This window comes from Rattus rattus, chromosome 5 (assembly GCF_011064425.1).
Source record: "Rattus rattus isolate New Zealand chromosome 5, Rrattus_CSIRO_v1, whole genome shotgun sequence".
In the NCBI taxonomy this organism is placed as follows: Eukaryota; Metazoa; Chordata; class Mammalia; order Rodentia; family Muridae; genus Rattus; species Rattus rattus.
In genome coordinates this window covers 71107137-71132322 of record NC_046158.1, presented here as the reverse complement: position 1 = coordinate 71132322, position 25186 = coordinate 71107137, and the positions used below count along the sequence as shown (strand labels likewise).

The following is a 25186-nucleotide window of genomic DNA, read 5'->3' as shown; positions in this document are numbered from 1 at the left end:
AAACCTTGAAATCACAGGTCATCTGCACATAAGCAGCATTAGCTGGAGAACAGAAAGGTGCTAAACAGGTCAGGGTAGTGTTAATATTTTTAACTTGTCTTAAATTTGGAAAATCTCTTTATTAATTTCACTTGAATATCTATTTGTATAATGCTTTTCAAACTCTTTTTCATATGCAATATTAATTCTTCTCACACCTTCCTTCCGGGCTCCTTCACTAGCTTGATTTCTACCTCTTAAAACTTGTACCCTAATTTCCTTAGTCAGGCAATGGCAGGGAGTCAAATCAGTATGTCCCAAACTTTGTAGGAAGGGTAATTCACTAATCTAATAACCCCCTTGCAGAGTCCAAATTCTTCTACTCTTTTATCTTTTTGTCTTATATACATATATTCTTTTTTTTTATAATACTATTTGTGGATCAAACCTTCTATTATTAGAGATCTCCTCTCATGAGCATTCTCAACATTGCTCACTAAGCAAGTAGACCCAGCTATTTCTTCCTCTACTTTCTCCCTTGTACTCGCTATTGACATCTGTGTCTTAGTGACCCAGTCTAATTATTCCTTTTTCCTTGGGGTTGTATAATCTCTTTACTACTAAAATTTCAGGTTTCTCAAAAACATTTCCTGCTTTAATTGTTTCCTGGTACAACTTAATCATACTGATTTGGCCAAAATTTCCCAAAGAACAATTAAAGAAATAAGCCTCCCCATCCAGAACCACTTACCCTGTTATGCCTGGGTTGGTTGCTCAAGTAGCAATGGCCAGAGCATTTCTTGTAGATATCAAAGCCACTTCTTTTCTAGTAATGTCCTCCCTTTCCCAGGAAACTTTACCAAAGTTGTATTTCAGGACAAATATGGCAGAAGAAGGCAAAACAAATAAGCACACAAGAAAGAATAATGCCATCTGGATACTAGAAAGACAGAGATGTATTATGCAAGTTCACAGTGGTCATGCAGCCAAAACTGTTTCATAAAGCTGTGTTCTCAACCATGTAGCACCTGCACCTGACAATCTCTACAGGTAGAAACAAAAAAAAATCTCACATATAGTAAACGGAATCAGGCATAATCAGCAGCTGAAGAAATGCTTTCAGTGGTAGTGAGAAAATACAGAAGAGAAAAAACTTTCCACAGTAGTGGTGTAAAATGCAGGAAGCTGAAGCCCAGCTTTTTCTTGGGGACTGGGAGACTGTCAAGTCTCTTGAAGGTTCTACCCTCCCTAATTTAATGTGCATCAGTTTGAAGAAAGACAGGATAATTATGCCTAATTGACCCACAACAGGTAGACATGTCCTGATCTGGCCTTGAACTTGTTGAGCCAGTTCATCAGCAGGTGGCCTATAGGCAGTAGGAAAAGGTACAGAAATCCTTTGTTTTAATCAGTCTGGCATTTCCTTAGAAAATTGGTACTACCTGAGGACCCAGCTATACCACTCCTGGGCTACACAAAAGATGTTCCATTATAGAACAAGGACACATGATCCACTATGTTCATGGCAGCATTATTTATAATAGCCAGAAACTGGAAAGAATCAAGATGTCCCTTAACAGAGGAATGGATACAGAAAATGTGGTACATCTACACAATGGAATACCACTCAGCTATCATAAACAATGACTTCATGAAATTCTTAGGCAAATGGATGGACTTAGAAAGTATCCTGAGTGAGGTAACCCATTCATGAAAGAACACACATGATATGTATTCACCAATAACAGCCCAAAAGCTCTGAATACCTAATATAAAATTTAAAGACCACATGAAGCTCAAGAAGAAGGAAGACAAACGTGTGGATACTTCAGTCCTTCTTAGAAGGGGGAATAAAATACAGGAGGAAATATGGAAATAAAATGTGGAGCAGGGACTGAAGGAAAGACCATCCAGAGCCACCCCACCTAGGCATATACAATCAGCAAACCCAGTCACTACAAAGAAGATGGGAACAGAAGAGCCTCTTCCTAAAGTTTGCTTCAAATGTGGGAAAGGTGGCTATTGAACAAAATTCTGTGCTTGATTTGACTGCTGACAGCACACTGTCCATTTTGGAGACAAGAAAGACATTGGGAAGTTGACTGACTTGCTTTGCCTAGATAAGGTAGGACACTCCTTCTTCACAGTCCTGCTTCATTGAAGAGTCTATTGGTTTTTCTGGACCCCAGAGCCAAAATTAGATGCCCCACTACCACAGAGGAATGCTAGATGATTGACTAACCAGGTAGCTGTGTCATTTTAAAAAGAATTGGAAGTTGCTTACTCCACACTTACTGCTAACTCAGGTAAAATTTATCCTTCTTGGGTCTCTGATAGGTTTGAGACTGTCTCAAGAATTCTGCCACTATAACTAGGACACATCTCCATCCTGCTCTTCCTGAGAGTCCTCACTCTTCAAATGGATGGCCATGTTCATAGGACTGATCTAATCTAGCTTTTCTTTTAGCAACATGTCTGCTACTCTTCTTCCAGAAATAGACTCATGAAGTCTCCCAAATATCAGTCAGCCACATGCTCCTACACCCATACTTCCCCTTGAATACCAGCACACTGATTCCTGACTCCTCTCCTTGTTATCCCATGCCAGCAGGAAGTAGCCCAGATTTGATGGTATACCCAAAGAGGGCAGATGTTATGTTGTATATTCATCCCCTGAACAAGCAAGGGAACCTCATCTACCCTCCTGCTCCCAACCCTGCCCACTCAGAGTACATCACCCTAGTCACCTAGTTTTAGCAACCCACCAAAGAGTGCCTGCCTAGGGGCTCAGTTTTGACCATGTATAGGCACAATCCCAGCTCCTAGCTAATATGTCACCATTTCTTGCATAAGTTCTATAAAACCATTTTGCTTTAGCCTGGGCTTGTGACTTCATTGACTTTTACCTCTGAGGTTGGTAAACTCATCCAAGAACTATCTGCATCACCAAAGATGAACAAAAGCCCATCACAGAATTCTACCAGATTTCAAAGAAGAACTATACCAAACTGAAATGTAAAAATGTACCTCAAATTATTTCTCAAAATAGACAAAGGAATAAGGCCAACTTCAATTTAAGAGGCCACAGTCACCTTATACCCAAATAACACAGATTCAAAAAGAAAGAAAATTACAGACCAATTACCCTCATGAACATTGATGAAAAAAATACAAACTGAATCCAAGAACACTTCAAAAAGATCATGCACCATGATCAAGAAGACCTCACTGTAGAGATGCAGGGATAGATCAACATGCAATAATCTATCAATGCAGTCCATCATATATACCAACTGAAATGAAGAAAATATAATTATCTCATTAGATGCTGAAAAACTCTTTGACAAAATCTAACACTGCTTTATGGAGAATGCCTTGGAGAGATCAGGAATACAAGGGACATACCTAAACATAGTAAAGGCATGGCAATTTACAGTAAGTTGATAGCAAAAATAAAACTAAGTGGAGTGAAATTTAAAGCAATTCCACTAAAATCTGGAACAATACAAGGGTGACCACTCTCTCCATATCTATCCAGTACAGTGCCTGAAGCTATAGCTAGAGCAATAAAACAAATAAATGAGGTAAAGAGGATACAAAATTGGAAGGAAGAAATCAAAGTATTGCTATTTACAGATGATATGATAATAACTTAAGCAACCCCTAATATTCTACTAGGGAATGCTTATAGGTCATAAACACCTTCAGTGAAGTGACCAGATACAAGGTTTTAAAAATTAAATAGTTCTTCTATCTACAAACAATAAATGGAAACAACACCCTTTACAATAGCTACAAATAATATAAAATATCATGAGGGGAAAATCTAACCATGAACTAATAAATGGTGTCTCATGATCCTGGAACTGAAACTTAAAAGCTTTTGTAAGGCAAAGAACACCCTTAATAAGCCAAAATGCCAGCCTACAGAATGGGAAAAGATTTCACCTACTCCACATATAACAGAGAACTAATATCCAAAATAAATAAAGAGCCAGAGGAGTATAGAGTATAGAACAGCACACACACACACACACACACACACACACACACACACACACACACACACACACACACACACCACAGCATCAACTAACCTGGACTTATCTTATAGGGGGTCATGGAGACTGAACCAACAACAAGGGAGCCTGCATGGTTTTGACACAGCTCTCTGCACATATGTTGTGTGTTTGTGTATCTTGGTATTGTGAGATTCATAAGAGTGGAAGCAGGTGCTTTTTCTTGCTCTTTTGCCTGCTTTTGGGAGCCTTTCCTTTCACTGATCGCCTTTTCAATTTTAATATGAAGGGAAGTATCAGGGCTTATTGTAACTTGAAATGATGTGTTTGGTTGATATCCCTGTGTGGCCTGCCCTTTTCTGAAGGGAAACAATGCAGGAATTGGTGAGTCAGGGGATTAGGAAGAGAGGAGGGAAGGGAAATGGTGATTGGAATGTTATATATGAGAAAAATGAACAACAACACAAAACAAACTATAAAAATTTAAAGTTTTCTTCATGGATAAGTATGACTGATTACTCTACAGTCTGTGTCTTCTCTAATTCTTTTTACTTTATATAGAAATCAGTAGCTGTTTTTGTCATCTCTTTCTATCCAGACCTGCCCATATTTCAATATAGATTTGATGACTAATGAATGAGCCATTATCAATGTTTTTCAATATTTCCTCTGACTGCCCATAACAATCTATAAAGTATCCAATGATTCTTCAGGATGACTTTTTCCTTTCTCCTCTGGACTGAAAGTTAAATTTAAGACACTTTTACAGAAGATACTCAGAAAGGAACCTATTCATTATAGTTCTTTAGGTACTTTCAAAACTTCATTCAAACTTATTTCAACTCTCTAAATACTCTGATGAGACTAAAATATTTACATCTTGTCAAACTTGATTTAGTCATGTGATCTCAGGTTTGTTTTTTTTTCTTTATCTTGGCATAAATCATATTTTCTCAAGAAAGTAACACACTTTTTCTTTTTCAAATATTTGTATATGTTTCTTTTAGTAGATAAGTCCAATGCACCTAACAATGGATGTCAACATAAATATGACATAATCACTACAAATGACAACAATCTGGGTGTAATGTCATTGGGCCTGGATTCAGGAAATTTGGCTTTTATCTTGTTTGGGCAGATAATGTTCTGATAACCTGATTCACTTTTCTATATTATAATATATCAGTATTTTGTTCTGTAGATTTAATATAAACAGCTAAAATGAATTTTAAAACTCTTAATATAATTGAAGGATTTGACCAATGTGATGGTTTGAATATGCTTGTCCCATGGGAAATGTCACTACTAGGAGGTATGACCTTGTTGCAGGAAGTCCTTCAGTGTATAGGTGAGCTTTGGGGGCTCCTAATGTGAAAATTCTTCCCAGTGCAGAAGAGAGAAACTCCTTCTTGCTACCTGCAGAAGACAGCCTCCTGCTGCTGCCTTTTGATCAAAATATACAACTCTCAGCTCCTTCTCTTGTACCACATCTGCATGAATGGTGCCATACTTCCCACCCTGATGATAGATTGAACCTCTGAAACTATAAGTCAGCCTCAATCAAATGCTTGCTTTCAGAAGAGTTGCCATATTCATGGTGCTTCTTCTCAGCAATAAAACCCTGACTAAGACAACTTTTTTCATCATCATGGTAATAATATAATTAAATAGTTAGATGACAAAGACTCATTCGACATACTGTAAATTATGTCTGATATGATGTGCTGTTATAACAACACAGATCATAACCAAAACTTATTATGTCTGAAAAATACTACAATATAACAATGAAGTAGGAATTGGTGAATAAAATATTATAATGCAAATTTCAAAATCACAGTTACCCACCTAAATATTAATGTAAATACTTATTTTCCAGACTCCATATAAATATTCTTACTTCATTTGTCATCAAACATTAAAGTTCATTAGTAATTGTTTTGATTTTTTGCATAGTGATCCAACTCAAGGCAAAGTTAATTAAATTCAAATGCAGTAGAAGTTCTCTTAATATTCAGTGAAATAATTGTTTTTAGCAAAATTTACTAATAGCAGTGGAAAGCTCCTGAGATCTAATTAGTCAGATCTAAGAAAGTTCAGAGTGTGATTGCTCATGGGACACATTGGCTACACTTGGTAAGCTCCAGAGAAGGACATTATCCACAAGCCATTTAAAATCAACAATGACTTAGCATGGCTGAGCTAGTTGGTTTCTTTAAGCTTATAACTTTATGTTTTAGGGAACTAACAGCTACCTGGAAACCAAGACCTTGAGCTGTGTCAGACGAGTTTATAGGTGAGAATTGTGCTTTGTAAAGGAAACATATAATTATATACCACAAGGAGTACATGGAACTTAAAATTCATAAAACCACCCACCATCTCAGCCACTCAAGGCTTGTTTGTTCTCAACAAGGCAAACACTATGATTGTTTCACACTTGCAGAAGAAAAGTATTCTGGAATGTTTCCTATATATTTAAATATATTTAAATTAGTAAATGTCACACTATACATTAACTTTTCCAACTAAAGATTGCCAATTGATATTATAATACAAGAGTTTTTCTATTTTTTTTTTGCTTTCATGTTTTATTGTATAAATTATATTTTGAGGTCTGAGAACATTGCATCAATGGAGTTTGTAAAGATGTTCAATATCGAGTTGGGTCAAAATAAAAATTTGACATTAAAAAATCTTTAGACCTATACTGTATAAAATATTAGTTTTAATGAGGAATTTTTACAAATATGATGATAGGAGAAGATGCCCAAAATATATTAATGAGTTAGTGCAAATACATTTTGGAAAACACTTTATAGAGGACTCAATACCACTGTTGATACTGTGATTAATTCCTGTGATATTTTAAAAACTAAGAACATCTTTTTATTGTTTCTTTTTATGAACAGGGTATCACATAACAAAGTCTGGTCTAGAACTTGGTACATGGCAGAAGTTGACTCTAAGCTTCTGATATTCCTGCTTCCATACCCCAAGTGCTCAGATTGCAGGTGTACAATATCCTGGCAGGATAAAGCACATCACTGAGAGTTATACAGTATTTCCAGGTGATATGCAATGTTTTATACACATTTATGCAATGTCTGATAGTTCATATGATTTTAATTACCTCCAGTCTTTGATAATTGCACATCAAATATTTCTATAAATTATTCATCTTTAAAAATATTTACCCTATATTTTTAAGATTAATATTTGAAAGTTGTAGAATAAAGGTGAAACAGTTTCTTTTTCTCCAAGTAAGTAGTTTTCAACTTTCCTAATGCTGTGACCCTTTAGTATAGTTCTGCATTTTATGGAGACCTATAGCCAGAAAATTTGTTGTTACCTTATAATTGTAATTTTGTACTGTTATGAATCATAATGAAAATATCTGTGCAGAATATCTGACTTATGATCTCACAAGCAGAGGTCATGACCACAGGGTGAGGAACTACTGTTTTAAACTGCTGCAAAGATCACTGTATCCCCTTTGATATGTGCCCTGTCCTCTCTGGACCTGTGCAAGACTCAAAAAAAGAAATCCAGTGATGCTCCACCATGTCCTTACATATATATGAAAATTTCACTTTGAATAATAAAAACTAAGTCCTTTATCCATTCAACATAGAAAGTATGAAATGCATTTGTCATTGATATGCTTTCTCTTCACTTCTGTAGACATTTACTTCTGCAAGTTAGAAAGTATTTCCCATGTTAAATGGTTAATTTGATATTGTTAATCCAGAAATGATATATATTGCATATGATATTGGTGGTTGTTGAAGAACTGAGAATATGTAAATTAAAGATACATAAAAATAGGGTGACAAATCTGTGAATATAGATAAAATGCCAGGAAAGGGACTAGTGCAGGCTGTCAACAGAAACATTTTTGTAGTCTTCATGTAGACAAACGTGTATTCACACACACACACACACACACACAATGTTTAACAAATATTTACTGAGTAACTACCTAATTGATATTTGCTTACAGTAATGATCACATAAGTGTGTTATCTTACCCAGTAGTTTATTTCTTTCTGTCTCTGTTTTAAAGTTCTGTTTTAAAAGCTTTTAATGAAGTAAAGTCTTTATGAATTTAAAAACCTAAATAGTTGTTTTTCCATGTATTGAAACTGTATGTTTATTTGAAGATGATTGTGCTAAATTAGTTGTCTAATACAAAATCTTATATATTATATTATATAATAATATATGATATATGATATATGATTATATATGAGATATGATATATATAATATATGATATGTATATATAATATATACTGTATATATAGTGGCATATACTTGTTTAGACAAAACATATTTTGTTTACATGCTTACAAATACATATTTATATATTTCATGTATTTGCATATAACATTCTGCATATGTGTGTTTGAAAAACAATAGCTAAAGCAAACAGTCCATGATAAAACATTATGAAGAAAATAAATGCTGAAGAGTAAAAATATTTGTAGCTATTATTTAATTATCCAAAAAGTGAATAACACATTATTTCCTAATTTCTTAAAAGAATTAGCACTGTTGTAACCTTTAAAATATATTAAAAATATTGAATGCACTTTAATTGCAAAAGATTCATTATTTGTATCATAGAGTTTGTAGCATGGATAAATGAATGGGTGGCTGAAGGTGATTGGGTTCTTTGACCCATGGACTGGGAAGCATCTGTAGACTTCCAAACAAAAATCTGTTGAATATGGATATTCATCATGTGTTTCCTCATCAGGCAATAGGTAGTAGGCTTTATAGGTGTTATGCTAGATGCTTTACTAATATACCAAGGAAATAGGTGTATATAACATGTATGCATGGTACAAATCATGGACTAAATATTGCTTTTAATTTGTATATCTTGATAAAATTCCTGCTTAACAGAGATATGTTATGGTTATGTTTATAAAAATATTAATATTTCTTTATTCTTTAGAATTTTTTATATATACACAATGAAACATGATAACCTACTAAGTCCAATTAGTGTGACCAATTGTGTATGATTGTAGGACCATCCACTGTAACAAGGGAAATCTTCATTTAAATGTGTAATAACAATTCTCTTTCCTCTAGTTACAATTGCCAATAATTCCCTGGCAGAGATGGGAACTTCCTTCCTGTGGGGTGGACATGTGCCTTGTTGCACTTTTGCAGATTTATGCAGTTAAACATAGCTGCAGTGAGGTAGTGAGTGTGATAGCCATTAAGCCATGTCTTTATTTCACAGCAGCATAACTGTGATCCGATGTAAATTCAGAAAGCAGGAATAGTCTTTACATGGATGAGCACTTTTTAGCTTATGAATATGTCTCATCCTAAGAAAGTACAGAGACTCAAGGGATAGTTTAGACACACTGAGCATGACAGCCACCCAGAAACATCACTTAGACTTTGGAATGAAAAAGTCTATGTACAGATCATCATTTTTTTCTATAAATTAAATAGTAATTATTGCCCTATAAATGTACTGCATCTGATAGTATTAGGATATGAAGAAACCATTATAAGGAGATAAAAAAGAATGGGAGCAACTACTGGGTTAAAAGTTTACAAAGTGTGCTCCACAGTTACTGAAAACATGGTTGCACTGTTGCTGTAGTGTGAACGCCAGACTACATGCATTTAGGATTAATAACCTACCTTTATGTTTTTTAGGAGTTCAGTATTTTGACTTCATAACCTGAATGGAGCTCCACAGTCCTACCAGTAATGTGACTGAATTTGTTCTCCTCGGTCTCACACAGAATCCAAGCTTGCAGAAAATACTGTTCATTGTCTTTTTGTTTGTTTTCCTGTTTACTGTGTTGGCTAATTTGCTCATTGTCCTCACCATCTCCTTCAGCGACACCCTTTCAGCTCCCATGTACTTCTTTCTCACTTACTTGTCCTTCATTGATGCTTTCTACACCTCTGTCACCACCCCCAAAATGATAATTGACCTCCTCTACCAGAGGAGAACAATATCCTTGGCTGGCTGTCTGACTCAGCTTTTTGTGGAGCACTTCCTTGGAGGATCAGAGATTATCCTTCTCATTGTTATGGCCTATGACCGTTATGTAGCCATATGCAAACCTTTGCATTACATGACCATTATGAGTCAAGGCCTCTGTAGAATCCTGGTGGTGGTAGCCTGGATTGGAGGGATCTTGCATGCTACCATGCAAATATTTTTTATGATTAATTTGCCATTCTGTGGCCCCAATATCATTGACCACTTCATGTGTGATCTCTTCCCATTGTTGAAACTTGCCTGCAGAGACACGCACAGGCTGGGCATCATCGTGGCTGCCAACAGTGGGGCCATGTGCTTGCTCATATTTACCATGCTTCTCATCTCATACATAGTTATCCTGCAATCCCTGAAGTCTCATAGCTCTGAAGGGAGACGCAAAGCTCTCTCCACGTGTGGCTCTCACTTTACTGTGGTTGTTCTCTTCTTTGTACCTTGCATATTCACTTACATGCGTCCTGTGACCACCTACCCTGTGGACAAGCTGGTGACTGTGTTCTTTGCAATCCTTACTCCCATGTTAAATCCCATCATTTACACAGCAAGAAACATGGAAGTGAAGAATGCTATGAAGAATCTATTGAAGAAGCGAGTCACTTAGCCTGTTTCAAAATGACAAGGTGATGACCTGCCTAAAAAAGTAGAATTATTTTTGTGGTAAACTGTGGAAGAGACTTAGCAAATTTCATAAATCATTAACATATAGCAAAGACAAAGATTCCCACAATTAAGGTTTTTGAGCAATTAATAATGACTAGGTCTTCTTTGTGTCTTCAATAGGTTTAAATGTGTGTTTTCAAGGCTCAAAATTAATGTCCATAGATTCCAGATTTCTTAAAGAAAATACTGAATATACAGTTTTAATGATTTGGGAGTATGTTTTTTTTCTAGAGACACACAATTACATACTTAATTACTTCATATATATATGTTAATTGGGTGATGCTGGCTTTTCTGTACTTTAAGTAAAGTTTGCGAAGCCTGGTAATACAAAAACTAGATAAATGGAAACTAGACATTTGAGGAACAAAAGTAACCTTGAATTTTTTCTCTTTTTTACTTCACTTGTATCTGGTACTATTTATATGAAAATGGTGAAAAATAATAGAAGGAAATATTTAAGAGAAATAAATGATTTTTAACCTGTCCCTTTTTTCCTCTAAGACCAAATGTATAGTAGAAATTTGAAATTATTATTAATTTCCTCTTATTTTTTGAAATATTCTCATGTCTGAAAGTTTTTTTTTAATATGAGGGATATGTATTTCTCTCCATTATCAGCACTGGAGTAAGCATTGTAGCAACCTGAGCAAATATTCATCCATTTAATCATACTAGATTATGGCCAATAATCTCATAATATTACTCTTCGTGTATGATCCATATGTTTTTATTAAATATGTTATCATCCATCAGACCCATCCACTTAGGCAGATTGGGTAAGCCAGGTTCTGAACTGATCATCTTAAAGATATTTTATCCATCTTATAAAGAAGAAAATGGAGTCTGAGAAGGCTATTAAATAGTTTTCCTTAATTCCCACATCAAATCTGCTGCAGAATTCAAATCTAGTTCTGAACTCTCAGTCTTCCATGAAGGTCAAAGCACAGTAATTTTTTGTTAATTTATACCTAAAGATAAGGAATTGTTACAGTTTCTTAGTGATTTCCTTTGTCCTAAGAAGAAGATGGTTTTTGTTTTGCATTTGCTGTTGTTGTTTGTCGTCATTGTTGTTTTGTCTCTGCTCACTTGTTGCAATGTAGTTTAGCAGCGCAGCTACTTGATGCCCACAGATTCACCAGGCTGTTCCATATTGCTACAAAAACACATTTGTGAATCCAAGATTCATTCATTTTTGAATCCTTATCCATGCTCCCCACAAATATCCCACTTCTCAAACTTACTATGTGGTGAGATACTTTTACATAATTTGAGCATGAAGTAATACTGGATCTTGGAACACTTGGTTTTGGAGTATCTGGTCTACCTTAGTGTTTGAATATATCAAATTCATTAGGAAAATGACATTTTCCCACAAAAAATTGAGCAGGCCTAGAAAATGACACAGTAGGCACTTCATGTACTAAAATATAATCTTCTGGTGAGAATTAAATGTGTTAGCAGACTCTTAAGTAAATTACCTGTGGTTTGCTTAGTCTGACAAAATAAGAATTATAAAATCTCAGGGATAAAGAACAGTATTGAGAAAATACCTTGAATTCTAAGACAGAAGAATGATTTCCAGTAGAAAACCAAGGTCAATGACAGTGTCCTAGGCAATATACCGACTTCTTTCCAGATAAGTGAGGGGATGAATTACACAGATTACAATCACAGTTAGAAAGCGCAAAAAGAAAAAAAAAAGAAACAAAAAACAAACAAAAAAAAAAACCTGAAGAGACGCTAGCAAGCTAGACATTCTCAGAGAATGGACTTTGCTGGATTGCAAATAGTTTTAAGAAATATTAAGGTGTTTCTTAGTACCTCAAGTATAATTCGAAGACTGCTGCCATATGATTATATTTAGTGAAAAAAAATAAGATAGCTAGGTCCAGGGAACAATGGTATGGGGCAGAAAGATTGTAAGATTTGGGATAGGTTAAGGAATGACATTATTTGGATAGAGGGGCTGATTAAGAACAGAGTTGGCAGGGGTAGAAGAAAATAACCAAAAGTAATTGTGTAAATATGAAAGTAATTGTGTAAATATGATCACAATGCATTTTGCATATATATGTATCTATAAAAATAATTTAGAATAAATGTGGCATTTTCCTAAATCTTTATAAAAGAAATAATATTGGCATTTGATATATATTTCAATAACAATATTAAGTAGTAAATATATAAGTGAACATGTTAATACTGGATACCTGCTAGATAACTAAGGTAAAAAATACTCCTTTTACTTTATCCATTTTCATTTGGACAGACTGATATGAAGACATTCTGCTCATGAGGAGCATAACAGTTTTGGAATAAATAATTAAATGCATTTTAATATGATATATGAATTTTGATTGGTTTGTGGAGTGTCAACTTGGCCTTGTTCCAGTTTATTTCTGCCTCTGGGAAAGTCCTCATCAGTGCAGAAGTAGATGGGAAATTACCTGTAAGGTGATTAGGTCAGTGGAGACATGGCCACATAGGAATGTGATTGAAATGAGGCAAATATGCACATCCTCTAAATCTGTGCCTCTAGCAAATGACATTCTGACCTTTGTTCTCACAAGTCCTAAGAGACAGTATGCTAATAACATTCCTTCTTAATTGTGGTTTGGAGACAGTTTACTAGGAATGATCAAAATAGAACCAAATGATAGCCACAGTGCCATGGGTGACTTTTAAGAGATATTTTGCTAGCTGCCTTTTGAGAAAACCTACATGGAATGTTTTTGGTCCTTTCCAACCCACAGAGCTGTTTCCTACACAGCTTCTGGGATATTTAATGTATCTGTCAATCTTCCCTTGAAACCATTAGAAATTCTACTGCTGGGAATATCACTACCTGCATGCTCTTCCCTAGAAAAGTTGGCGTGTGAACATCTCTGCTGATGCTGGACTTTTGGCCCATGTGGCCTTAGACCACCTAACTCCTCAGTCTTTGCATTTTACATGATTGGATCAAGTGAGTGGTTCCTGAGGTCACAGAATTGGTGACAAACTGAAGCTGGAGGTGTTTTAAAATGACTTGACAGACATCATGACAATTAGTTTTAAGATATGGCACTTGAAATTATTGCAACAATTAAATTGCAAAGTAAAATTTTATTTGGTATGTGTGAAGAACTTACCTGTTTTGCTTCTTTGCATATTTGCGGTCTCAGAATGGAGAAGTCTGAGCAGCAAGGTTCTTTTAAGCTGATTTAAAAAGATTGTGATGGTAGCAGTGGTTTAACACTGAACTAATGCCAAGGTGGGGTTTAGCTCATGAATTTGGCCACATTGTGTCTATGAACTGGAGCGTTAAAGGTGAGAGGTGTTAATTGAGATCTCTGAAACAGGCTACCAGGAGGCAAACAGGCAAATTCTGATGTGACATTTTCCTTTCTGTAGACCTGTAATTCAATTCAGCCTTCTTTGAATGAATTCTATTTTTTAAAATTAAAATATAGTTACATAATTTTCTCTTCTCCCCCCTCAACCTTTCTCATGTACTCTGTCTCCATTGCCCTCTTTTGAATTCACAACCACTCTTTCTGTCGTAGTTGTTACACATATCTGGATTACATTTAAACAATTACAATGTATAACTACAGCATTAGACAATTAACGGAAAGTAAAAAATTAATCATCTTTAAACACTGCAACAAGGTGATAGCATTTATAAAATTAACTAAATATGAAATCTGTGAAGGTGTATGTAATAAAGGCCCAGGACGACCATGATGTAGGGAGTCTTGGGAAAGAGGAGAGGTAGTCTTGGAGAAAGAAACGTAATGGATTTGTTACCAGATGACTATATGATCAGAGGCAACATAAAATCGTGAAACTTACAATGAAAAACTTCATTATGAATAATGGAATACTGCTCTTGAAACATTCATGTGCCCATTATTTCTTCTATATTGATGAAAGAACTATAAAGACAGACAGGATACTTAGAGGAACACAAAGTGAGTTGTACCAAAGATTTATCCAGTAAAGGCATTTAGTTGAGTTTCATGAGTACTCAAAATCTTATTTATTATTTCTTAAAATGATATGATAATAACTTTATCTCAAATAATTTTCTCCTTTTTTTGAGTCAGGTACTCACTATACATCCCAGACTTGCCTTCAACTCATAATCCTCCAGGCTCAGATGCAACAAGGTTGAGGTTACATGTGTATGCCATCATGCACAGCTGTCCCTTAGTTTTATAGAAATTAAAAAGAAAATTATATAAGTCTTAGTACTGCATTTATAATCAGCCCCTGACTCACATTGACTTTGATGGCTATTACTGGCTCTTTCTGAAGTAATGAACATTGAACAGTCAGTAAAGAGCTTCTCAGCCTAAGAGAGCTAAATTTACTAACCTGAAGTCAAGGTGTTTCTCACTGCATGGCAGAAAGCTATATGGTGCTGCACTATGTATGTGTGCATAAATGTATATGTGTGTATGTGTATGTATCTTATGTATGGGGACATTAAAAAGTAGAAAAGGAACTAAGGAGAATGAAAAAGTTTTTAAGGATGTGAGGAGAAAAGAGATAGTATGGGATTATGTATAACATTAAAGTAAAAAGAAAACTAGTGAGAGAAAGTGAGAGGTAGGGGTATGGCAGAGAGAGGTCAAGAAGATTCAACAAAACAAATACTACATGAAACTACTACAATGAAATCCATTGTTTATAAACAACTTTAAAAAGACACTATATTTATGTTTGGAATACTTAAACAAACAAATATATAATGACAGTTTAGAAGGCAGCTTCTTAGTTGGACTTTATATTTATGGTCCTTAATAATAATAGTAATTCTTCAGACATGACATTAGAATACACTCTAATAAATTTGTATATATAATATAGTTTATTATATAGTACATATTAGTACATATAAATATATAAGCTTTGTATACTTTCCAAATTCTTGAGTGTATTTAATGATAAATGAAGGTCAACAGCTTATCTGAAAGTTTTCCAAATGCAGACACCTAGTGAAGGGCTAGATGGAGATAGTTAATTTTGGAAAGCAGAGAATAAAGCAGTTGAGGAGAGTGAGACGGAAAGAAAAATGTAAGCCTTGGATTGTTTTAAACAGGTTACTATTCATCAATAGGATCGTATCCACTACTGTCAGACTTCCACAAAGGTGTTAATAATACATTTTTTAGATCTATGTATGCTGATGAATGTTGAAGCAAGAATCCTTGTCACAGAATTAAGCACCATAACAAAGAAATCAAGAGTTAAACCCAGCAGAGGATGTAGTGTTGTGGGATTAGGGCAGAAGCTGCCTTCAGACTTTATTGTTAGCAGCTGAATTTGGGCTTTGTGATAAAAATCGCACATGGTAGTATGCATAGACAGTTGACGAAAAAGCAAGCTTTGGAGAGTGGGAAATGGTGGGCAACAATGTCTAGTTCATCCAATAGTTACTAGTTAGAAATAACTCTCTTTTCTACAAAAAAGTTCCAGATTCTCCAGTTTAGAACTCCATGTCTTTACCAGCTCACATCAAATGGAGAATGCAAAGAATGTCACTGACTTCATTCTTTTGAGCCTCTCAAAGATTCCAGAGCTAAGAACAATATTCTCTGCTTTGTTTCTTATCATGTATGTGGTCACACTCTTGGGAAACTTATTGATTGTTGTAACTGTAATGAAGAGTTCGAATCTGAGGTCGCCCATGTATTTTTTCCTCATTTCCTTGTCCTTTTTGGATGTCATCTACTCTTCAATCACTGCTCCCAAGTTGATTGTAGATTCTCTTTCTGAAAACACTACGATCTCCCTAGAAGGCTGTATGACCCAGCTCTTTGCTGAACACTTCTTTGGTGGGGTAGAGATCATCCTACTCATTGTGATGGCCTATGACCGCTATGTGGCTATCTGTAAACCTCTGCACTACACGACAATTGTTAGTCCTCGAATGTGCTGGCTGATGGTGGGAGGGGCTTGGGTGGGAGGATTTGCTCATGCAACCATTCAGCTTCTCTTTATGTATCAAATACCTTTCTGTGGTCCCAATATCATTGATCATGTGATCTGTGACTTGTTCCCATTGTTGCAACTAGCCTGCACGGACACCCATATCCTGGATCTCTTAGTCATTCTCAACAGTGGGGTGATGTGTGTGACTATTTTCCTTATTCTCATCACTTCCTATGTAGTTATCCTGTGCTCCTTGAAGTCTCGCAGCTCTGAAGGAAGGCGCAAAGCTCTCTCCACATGTAGTTCTCACTTCACAGTGGTTGTGCTGTTCTTTGTACCTTGTATTTTCTTGTACATGAGGCCTGTGGTCACTTACCCCGTAGACAACGCAATGGCTCTGTGTGCTACCATTGTTGAACCAATGTTAAATCCTTTGATCTACAGTTTGAGGAATGCAGAAGTAAAACAGGCTCTGAGGAAACTGTGGATGAAAAGAGGACCTTGAATGTTACTGATATGCCAAGGAACTAACACTTCTTAAAAATCTCTTGGAGATACACCTTCTGTATTAATTCCAGACCATTAAATACACAGCAAAAGAGTCAGCTTCGAAGTTTCAAAAGCAGGTTTGATTTGTCTGAGCATCCTGCTTCATTTATTTCTCTATGTGTTTCCAGCTCACCACACCATGATATTTTGTATTACATTTCTTCATCACAAGACTCTGGGCACAATTATTAAAACAAAAAGTAAAACAAAAACAAAACAACCCATAATGTGAATGTTCCCAGTGTATGGATTTTTCTTCTTTATATCTTTGCATGGCTGAAGTACTTTTTCAAAAAAGGATTTGCTTGATTGGTTTGTTATCAATTAAAATTTTTTCATTTCCATATAAACTCACTTTAAAAGAGAGGTAGGTATTTCCTGATATTCCTTAGTCATTTACTTCTTTATTCTATATGTCCACATTAAGTTTATACATTTAAGAGTCATAATCAAAAATTTACTTTAGAAATGTTACTTAGAATATTAGAATATAACATGGAATGTGGATTTCATTTTCTGTCTCCCTGACCTGATTTGTATCCTTGTCACAGCAAGGATTATGTTTCTCCCTTCATGTTGTATCCCAAGTTAACACCCACCCCTAGCCACCTAATATATGCTTCATAAATATTGCTGGGTGAATGTAAGTCTCAAAGAAAATTAAGTTAATAAATTTTTGAAGATAAGGAAGAAAGAAGTGATCAGGATAAACATATTTTAGGACTTAGAATTTCCTAGGATTGCATGCTTTTACATGTTGTGTTTTGAGACAGTTTCTGTTTGTTAGAGTACTATTTTAATGCAGTGGCCACCACTCACTGAACTTCCTGTCTAACTGTGTTTTTTTTTTGCTTATATATGTATGTATACAATATATATATATGTATATATGTGCATACATGTCTGTGGTATGCATACATGCATATATTTTCATATGCATGTTTATATGTACATGTGCAGTCACATGTATGTGTGTATCCAGGTAAATATGCACATAAACATGTGTGCTTGAATGTCCAGTTATGAGGTGCCTTCCCATATGGATCTCCACCTTCATTGAGGGAGGACCTTTCACTGAATCCAAAAGTCATGGTTTTGGTGACTGTGGCCAGCCAACTTCTACTTGGGAATCAATGGCAACCCCACTCTGCTTTTATGTAGATCCCGGAGACCTGAACTATGGTCCTTCTTGTTGCACAGCAAGAACTTGACCCTCTGAATAATTTCCCGAGATTCTCTTACCATTGTTTAGAGAAATAACCTAGGTCACTTCAAGTTTATGACATATATTTTAAAAGTGTTTTTTTCAGTCTTGAAATATTGTATTCTCTACAAAACAAGAACAACTCTATAGACCTGTATATAAAACCTCTATAGTTTATTTGAATCGCTATGTTGGATGTAATTTTGCTATTGCATTCAGAATTTTGGATTCCTAAACCAATGCACATTTGTTTTCTTAAATATTTTTTACTATGAAAATCCCAGAAATATATTTTAAATTTTCTCTCTTAAAAAGTTAATAAAAAAAGTTAAATAAAAAAAAAAGTGGATAGGAAGCCTAAGGGTTCTGACCTGAATTAATTTTATGTTACCCTAAAACAAATGTGTATAATATATGTAATAACATTAAGTACAGGATTAACTATAATATTCAAATAAATCATTTAAATCATGTTTTTCATTTTTAACTAACAGTATTTGCAGTGAAACATTATCCAGGTACAAAAAGAAATCATCAACTCTAGAAAACAACTAAAAGTCTTATTCTTTTATTTTGTTACAAATAATTGGGTTTGAACTTTTGGAAACTCTTTTGAGCAGCTCTGTTAAATTAGTGGATGTGGTGGTATTTTCCTTCCATTTGGAGCCTTATAGTTATGAAGCAAACTATTTGTAAAAAACAAATAAAAAAGATGTCTTAGAGAAATAAATAGTTTTCAGATACCTTCATTGAAGAAGTAAATATTTAATTCTAGGAATCAGCTAGTCTTTCCTTAGGGACTTTTAAGCGGAGAACCAAATGAAGACACCAGTCTAAGCAGGCCAGTGTCCACTCTGAACGAAACAGACAAAGAGAAAAAGTTGTTTATAATCGAGGCAGAAGTGAAGTTGGGATCAGTGCTGATTGCTAAGGAGAGGCATCATGGAAAGGGTGAGGCCCTGATGAATAAATTTTTTTTATCCTCAAGTTTAGTAAAGATCAGAGTTATCAATGACACCTTCTCTGCATACAACTGAAATCCAAACCCAACATGGACTTGAATGATTTTAAAAGTTGAGGATGAAAATTTTTGCACATTGTTTGCTTTTTATGTATTAACAATTGAGAATGGTATTTTATGTCTATTATCAATAACTTAGCATAACATAAATATCTTTAAATTTCATCATCTTACTTCATCTCAAAGAGAGTGATTTTTCTTATATTGAAGACGGAAATTTATTTTACTTACTTTATTGATAAATGTATTTGTCATAGTCAAATAAGGAAGGGTGGATGGCTATCAGTTTATTCTGCTCTCTATAACTTTTTCCATTTTTCTTTCTATTTTTTTATTAGATATATTTCCTAATTTACAATTCAAATGTTATTATTCCCTTTCCCCGTTTCTGGTCCATAAGCTACCATCCTCTCCCCATCCCCCCATATGGTGGTCAGCCCCACATCCACTCCCCTGACCACCCCCAATTCCCCTGAACTGGGGGCCCAACCTTGGCGGGAACAAGGGCTTCCCCTTCCACTGGTGCCCCAAAAGCCTATTCTCTGCTACACATGCAGTTGGAACACTGGATCAGTCTATATATATAGTCTTTGGGTAGTGGTTATTCCCTGGAAGCTCTGTTTGGTTGGCCTTGTTGTTCTTATGGGGTCGAAGCCCCTTCAGCTCTTTCAATCCTTCCTCAAATTCCGCCAAAGAGGGGTTTGCTGCTAGCATTGAGCTCTGTATTTAACATGCTCTGGATGTGTCTCTCAAGAGATATATATCCAGTCCCTTTCAGCATGCACTATTTAGCTTCATCAAACTTATCTAGTTTTAGTGGTTGTACATATATGGACCACATGTGGGGCAGGCACTGAATGTCCATTCCTTCAGTCGCTGCTAGAAACTTTGCCTCCATATCTCCTCCAATGGATATTTTTGTTCCAAATTTTAAGGAGTGGGAGTATCCGCATTTTGGACATCCTTCTTCCTGAGCTTCCTGTGGTCTGTGGATCGCCTCTAGGGTAATTTGAGCTTTTGGGCTAATATCCACTTATCAGTGGGTGCATACCAAGTGTGTTTTTCTGTGTTTGGGTTACCTCACTCATGATGATATTTTCCAGTTCATTCCATTTGCCTATGAATTTCGTGAAGACATTGTTTTTGATAACTGAGTAGTACTTCATTGTGTAGATGTACCACATTGTTTGAATCCATTCTTCTGTTGAAGGACATATGGATTCATTCCAGTATCTGTTTATTAAAAATAAGGTTACCATGAAGATAGTGGTGTATGAGTCTTTGTTGTATATTGGAGAATCTTTTGGGTATATGCTCAAGAGAAGTATAGCTGGGTTATCAGGTAATGGAATGTCCAGTTTTTTGAGGAACCTCCAGACTGATTGCTAGAGTGGTTGTACCAGTTTGCAACCCCACCAACAATGGAGGAATGTTCCTCTTTCTTTACATTCTCGCCAGCATCTGCTGACACCTGAGTTTTCTATCTTAGCCATTCTGATTGTTGTGAGGTGGAATCTCAGGGTTGTTTTGATTTGCACTTTCCTGATGACTAAGGATGTTGAACATTTCTTTAGGTGCTTTTTGGCAACTCGATATTCTTCAGCTGAGAATGTTTTGTTCAGCTCTGTACCCCATTTTTTAATAGGGTTATTCGGCACTCTGGAATCTAACTTTTTGAGTTCTTTGTATATTTTGGATATTAGCCCTCTATCAGATTGGTAAAGATCTTTTCCCAATCTGTTGGTTGCCATTTTGTCCTAATGACAATGTCCTTTGCCTTATAAAAGTTTTGAAGTTTTTTTTGTAGATTCTTCATCTTAGAGGATAAACCATTGGTGTTTTGTTCAGGAAATTTTCCCCAGTGCCATGGGTTTGAGACACTTCCACAATTTTTTTCTATTAGTTTGAGTGTATCTGGTTTGATGTGGTGGTCCTTGTCCTTGTTTTATTTGGACTTAAGCTTGTAGAGGGTGAAAAGAATGGATCGATTTGCATTCTTCTACATGCTGACCTCTAGTTGAACCAGCCCCATTTGTTGAAAATGCAATCTTTCTTCCATTGAATGGTTTTAGCTCCTTTGTGAACGATCAAGTGACCATAGGTGTGTGAGTTCATTTCTGGGTCTTCAATTCTGTCCCACTGACCTATCTGCCTATCTCTGTACCAATACTATACAGATTTTATGACTATAGCTCTGTAATACTGCTTGAGGTCAGAGATGATGATTCTCCTATATGTTCTTTTATTATTGAGTACAAATTTCACTATCCTGGATTTTTTATTATTCCAAATGAATTTGAAAATTGTTCTTTCTATCTCTATAAAGAATTGAGTAGGAATTTTCATGGGGATTGCATTGAACCTGTAGATTGCTTTTGGCAAAATGGCTAATTTTAATATATTAATCTTGCCAATCCATGAGCATGGGAGAGCTATAGATCTTCTGAGACCTCCTTCAACATTCTTTCTTCACAGACTTGAAGTTCCTTTCATACAGATCTTTCACTTGCTTGGTTAAAGTCACACCAAGATATTTTATATTATTTGGGACTATTGTGAAGAGTGTCATTTCCCTAATTTCTTTCTCAACCTGCTTATCCTTAGAGTAGAGGAAAGCTACAGATTTAAGTTAATTTTATACACAGCCACTTTGCTGAAGGTGTTTATCATGTTTAGTAGTTCTGTGGTAGAACTTTTGGGGTCACTTAAGTATACTATCATATCATCTGAATACAGTGATATTTGACTTCTTCCCTTCCAATTGTATCTCTTTGACCTCCTTTTGTTGTTTGATTGCTTTGGCTAGGACTTTGAGTACTATGTAAATAGAGAGAGAGTGGGCAGCCTTGTATAGTCCATGATTTTAGTGGGATTGCTTCAAGTTTCTCTCCTTTTAGTTTGATATTAGCTACTGATTTGCTGCCTATTGCTTTTTCTATGTTTAAATATGGGCCTTAAATTCCTGATCTTTCCAGGACTTTTATCATGAAGGGGTGTTGAATTTTGTCAAATGCTTTCTCAGCATCTAATGAAATGATCATGTGGTTTTTATCTTTGAGTTTTTTGTATAGTGGATTGCGTTGATGGATTTCCATATATTAAACCATCCCTGCATTCCTGGGATGAAGCCTACTTGATCATTATGGATGATCCTCAAGAATTTTATTGAGTATTTTAGAGTAGCTCTTCATAAGGGATATTGGTCTAAAGTTTTCTCTCTTTGTTGGGTCTGTGTGGTTTAAGTATAAAAAAGCTAGAATTGGCCAGCAAGAGATGGAAGAACGGGCCATGCTTGCAAAGGAACTTTCTTCATTTCAAGACCAAAGGAAAAAAAAAAACTTAAGGAAGAAGGGGAAAAGTACAGAGAATGTGACCCACAGGATGTGGAAGAATACACCAAGCAAATAAAGTAGCTAAAGAAGCCGCCAATTGATGGACAGATAACATATTTGCAATAAAATCCTGGGCCAAAAGATAATATGGGTTGGAAGAAACTAAAATTGATAAAAAGTTTGAATTCCAGAAGACTTTGGCTACGTAGACTAAAGTGTTTGGTGCTGAACAAGGATCTGTGAGCTTGTTAATATGTCAAACTTTAAATTTCTAACTGATGTTACCCAATTATCATCTAACTGTTAATTGGTTATTTTAATTTTTCAGTTTTTAATAAAGTATACATTAAGAAAAAAAGAATAATTGCGGCTTCATAGAAGGAATTTGGTAGTGCTCTGTCTGTTTCTATTTGTGGAATAGTTTGGACAGAATTGGTTTGAAGTCTTCTATGAAGGTTTGATTAAATTCTGCACTAAACCCATCTGATTCTGGTATCTTTTTGGTTGAGAGACTTTTAATGACCATTTCTATATCTTTAGGAGATATGGGGTTGTTTAGATGGTTTATCTGTTTCTGATTTAATTTTGGTACCCAGTATTTGCCTAGAAAATTGTCCATTTCCTCCATATTTTCAAGTTTTGTAAAAGATAGGCTTCTGTAGTATGATCTGATGATATTTTGAATTTCCGCAGATTCTGTTGTTATGTCTCCCTTTTCATTTTTTTACTTCTTTTTTTTTTTTTTTTTTTTTCAGAGCTGGGGACCCGAACCCAGGGCCTTGCGCTTGCTAGGCAAGTGCTCTACCACTGAGCTAAATCCTAGCCCCTTCCTTTTCATTTCTTATTTTACTAATTTGAACACACTCTTTGTGCCCTCTGTTTAGTCTGACTAAGGGTTTATCTATTTTTTTGATTTTGATTTTCTTAAAGAACCAGCAGTTGTTTCTGTTGATTCTTTATATATTCCTTTTTTTTTTTCTACTTGGTTGATTTCAGCCCTGGGTTTGATTATTTCCTGCCTTCTACTCCTCTTGGGCGTATTGGCTTCTCTTTGTTCTAGAGTTTTAAGTGTGCTGTCAAGCTGCTGCATATGCTCTCTACTCTTTCTTTTTGCAGGCACTTAGTGCTATGAGTTTTCCTATTAGTACTGCTTTTATTGTGGCCCATAATTTGGGTATGTTGTATCTTAATTTTCATTAAATTCTAAGAAGTCTTTAATTTCTATCTTTATTTCTTCCTAGACCAAGTTGTCATTGAGTAGAGCGTTGTTCAACTTCCATGTATATGCGGACTTTCTCTAGTTATTGTTGTTATTGAAGACCAGCCTTAGTCCATGGTGATCTGATACGATGCATAGGATTATTTCTATCTTCCTGTATCTGTTGAGGCCTGTTTTGTGACCGATTATATGGTAAATTTTGGAGAAGGTACCATGGGGGTGCTGAGAAGAAGGTATATCCTTTTGTTTTCCATGAAATGTTCTATAAATATCTGTTAAATTAATTTGGTTCATAACTTCTGTTAGTTTTTTGTATATCTCTGTTTCATTTCTGTTGCCATGATCTGTTCATTGATGAGAATGGGGTGTTGAAATTTCCTACTATTATTGTGTGAGGTGCAATGCTTGATTTAGCTTTAATAAGGTTTCTTTTATGAATGTAGGTGCCCTTGCATTTGGAGCATAGATATTTAAGATTCAGAGTTCATCTTGGTGGATTTTTCCTTTGATGAATATGGAATATCCTTCCACATATTTTTGATGACTTTTGGTTGAAAGTTAATTTTTTTTTCATTATTAGAATTGCCACTCCAGCTTGTTTCTTCAGGCCATTTGCTTGGAAACTTTTTTCCAGCCGTTTACTCTAGTGTCTGTCTTTGTCTCTGAGGTGTGTTTCCTGTATGCAGCAAAATTCTGAGTCCTTTTTACGTATCCAGTCTGTTAATCTATGCGTTTTTACTGGAGAATTGAGCCTGTTGATGTTGAGAGATATTAAGGAATAGCAATTGTCTCTTCCTGTTATTTCCGTTGTTAGAGATAGAATTATGTTTATCTTTTGGTTTCTTTGCAAGGAGATTATATTCTTGCTTTCTATATGGTGTAGTTTCTCTCCTTGTGTTAGAGTTTTCCATCTATTATCCTTTGTAGGTTTGGATTTGTAGAAAGATATTGTGTAAATATGGTTTTGTCATAGAATATCTTGGTTTCTCCATCTATGTTAATTGAGAGTTTTTCAGGATACAGTAGCTTGGGCTGGCATATTTGTTCTATGAACATGGTTTTAACTGTCCTCCAAAAGCAATGGGTATGACCTGAAATATTCTCAAGAGGGCTTCAAAATTAACAAACCAGGAGAAAGCTGGACAGTGCCTAGAAATCAAATATGATTGAAGAGCCATAGTACTGTGAGATAATATGGCTTATAAACTTGTTAGGCCCTAGGATCTACAGGTAAGCTCTCAG

General features: G+C 35.4%; 2 protein-coding genes across 2 annotated transcripts; both read left to right on the top strand.

Annotated features, from left to right (window-relative positions):
- Nucleotides 1–9711: 9711 nt before the first annotated feature.
- Nucleotides 9712–10638, top strand: LOC116900456 (olfactory receptor 140-like). The gene has a single exon (XM_032902197.1). The coding sequence runs from the start codon at nt 9712–9714 to the stop codon at nt 10636–10638; it is 927 nt and encodes a 308-aa protein (XP_032758088.1).
- A 5568-nt stretch (nt 10639–16206) lies between these two features.
- On the top strand, nt 16207–17124 carry LOC116900455 (olfactory receptor 4C6-like). Its single transcript, XM_032902195.1, has one exon. It carries the CDS (start codon nt 16207–16209, stop codon nt 17122–17124), a length of 918 nt encoding a protein of 305 aa, XP_032758086.1.
- Nucleotides 17125–25186: the final 8062 nt, after the last annotated feature.

Excerpts from the sequence above, each read along its gene's own strand:
- LOC116900456 (XM_032902197.1), top strand. The coding sequence starts at position 9,712 with ATGGAGCTCCACAGTCCTACCAGTAATGTGACTGAATTTGTTCTCCTC.
- LOC116900455 (XM_032902195.1), top strand. The coding sequence starts at position 16,207 with ATGGAGAATGCAAAGAATGTCACTGACTTCATTCTTTTGAGCCTCTCA.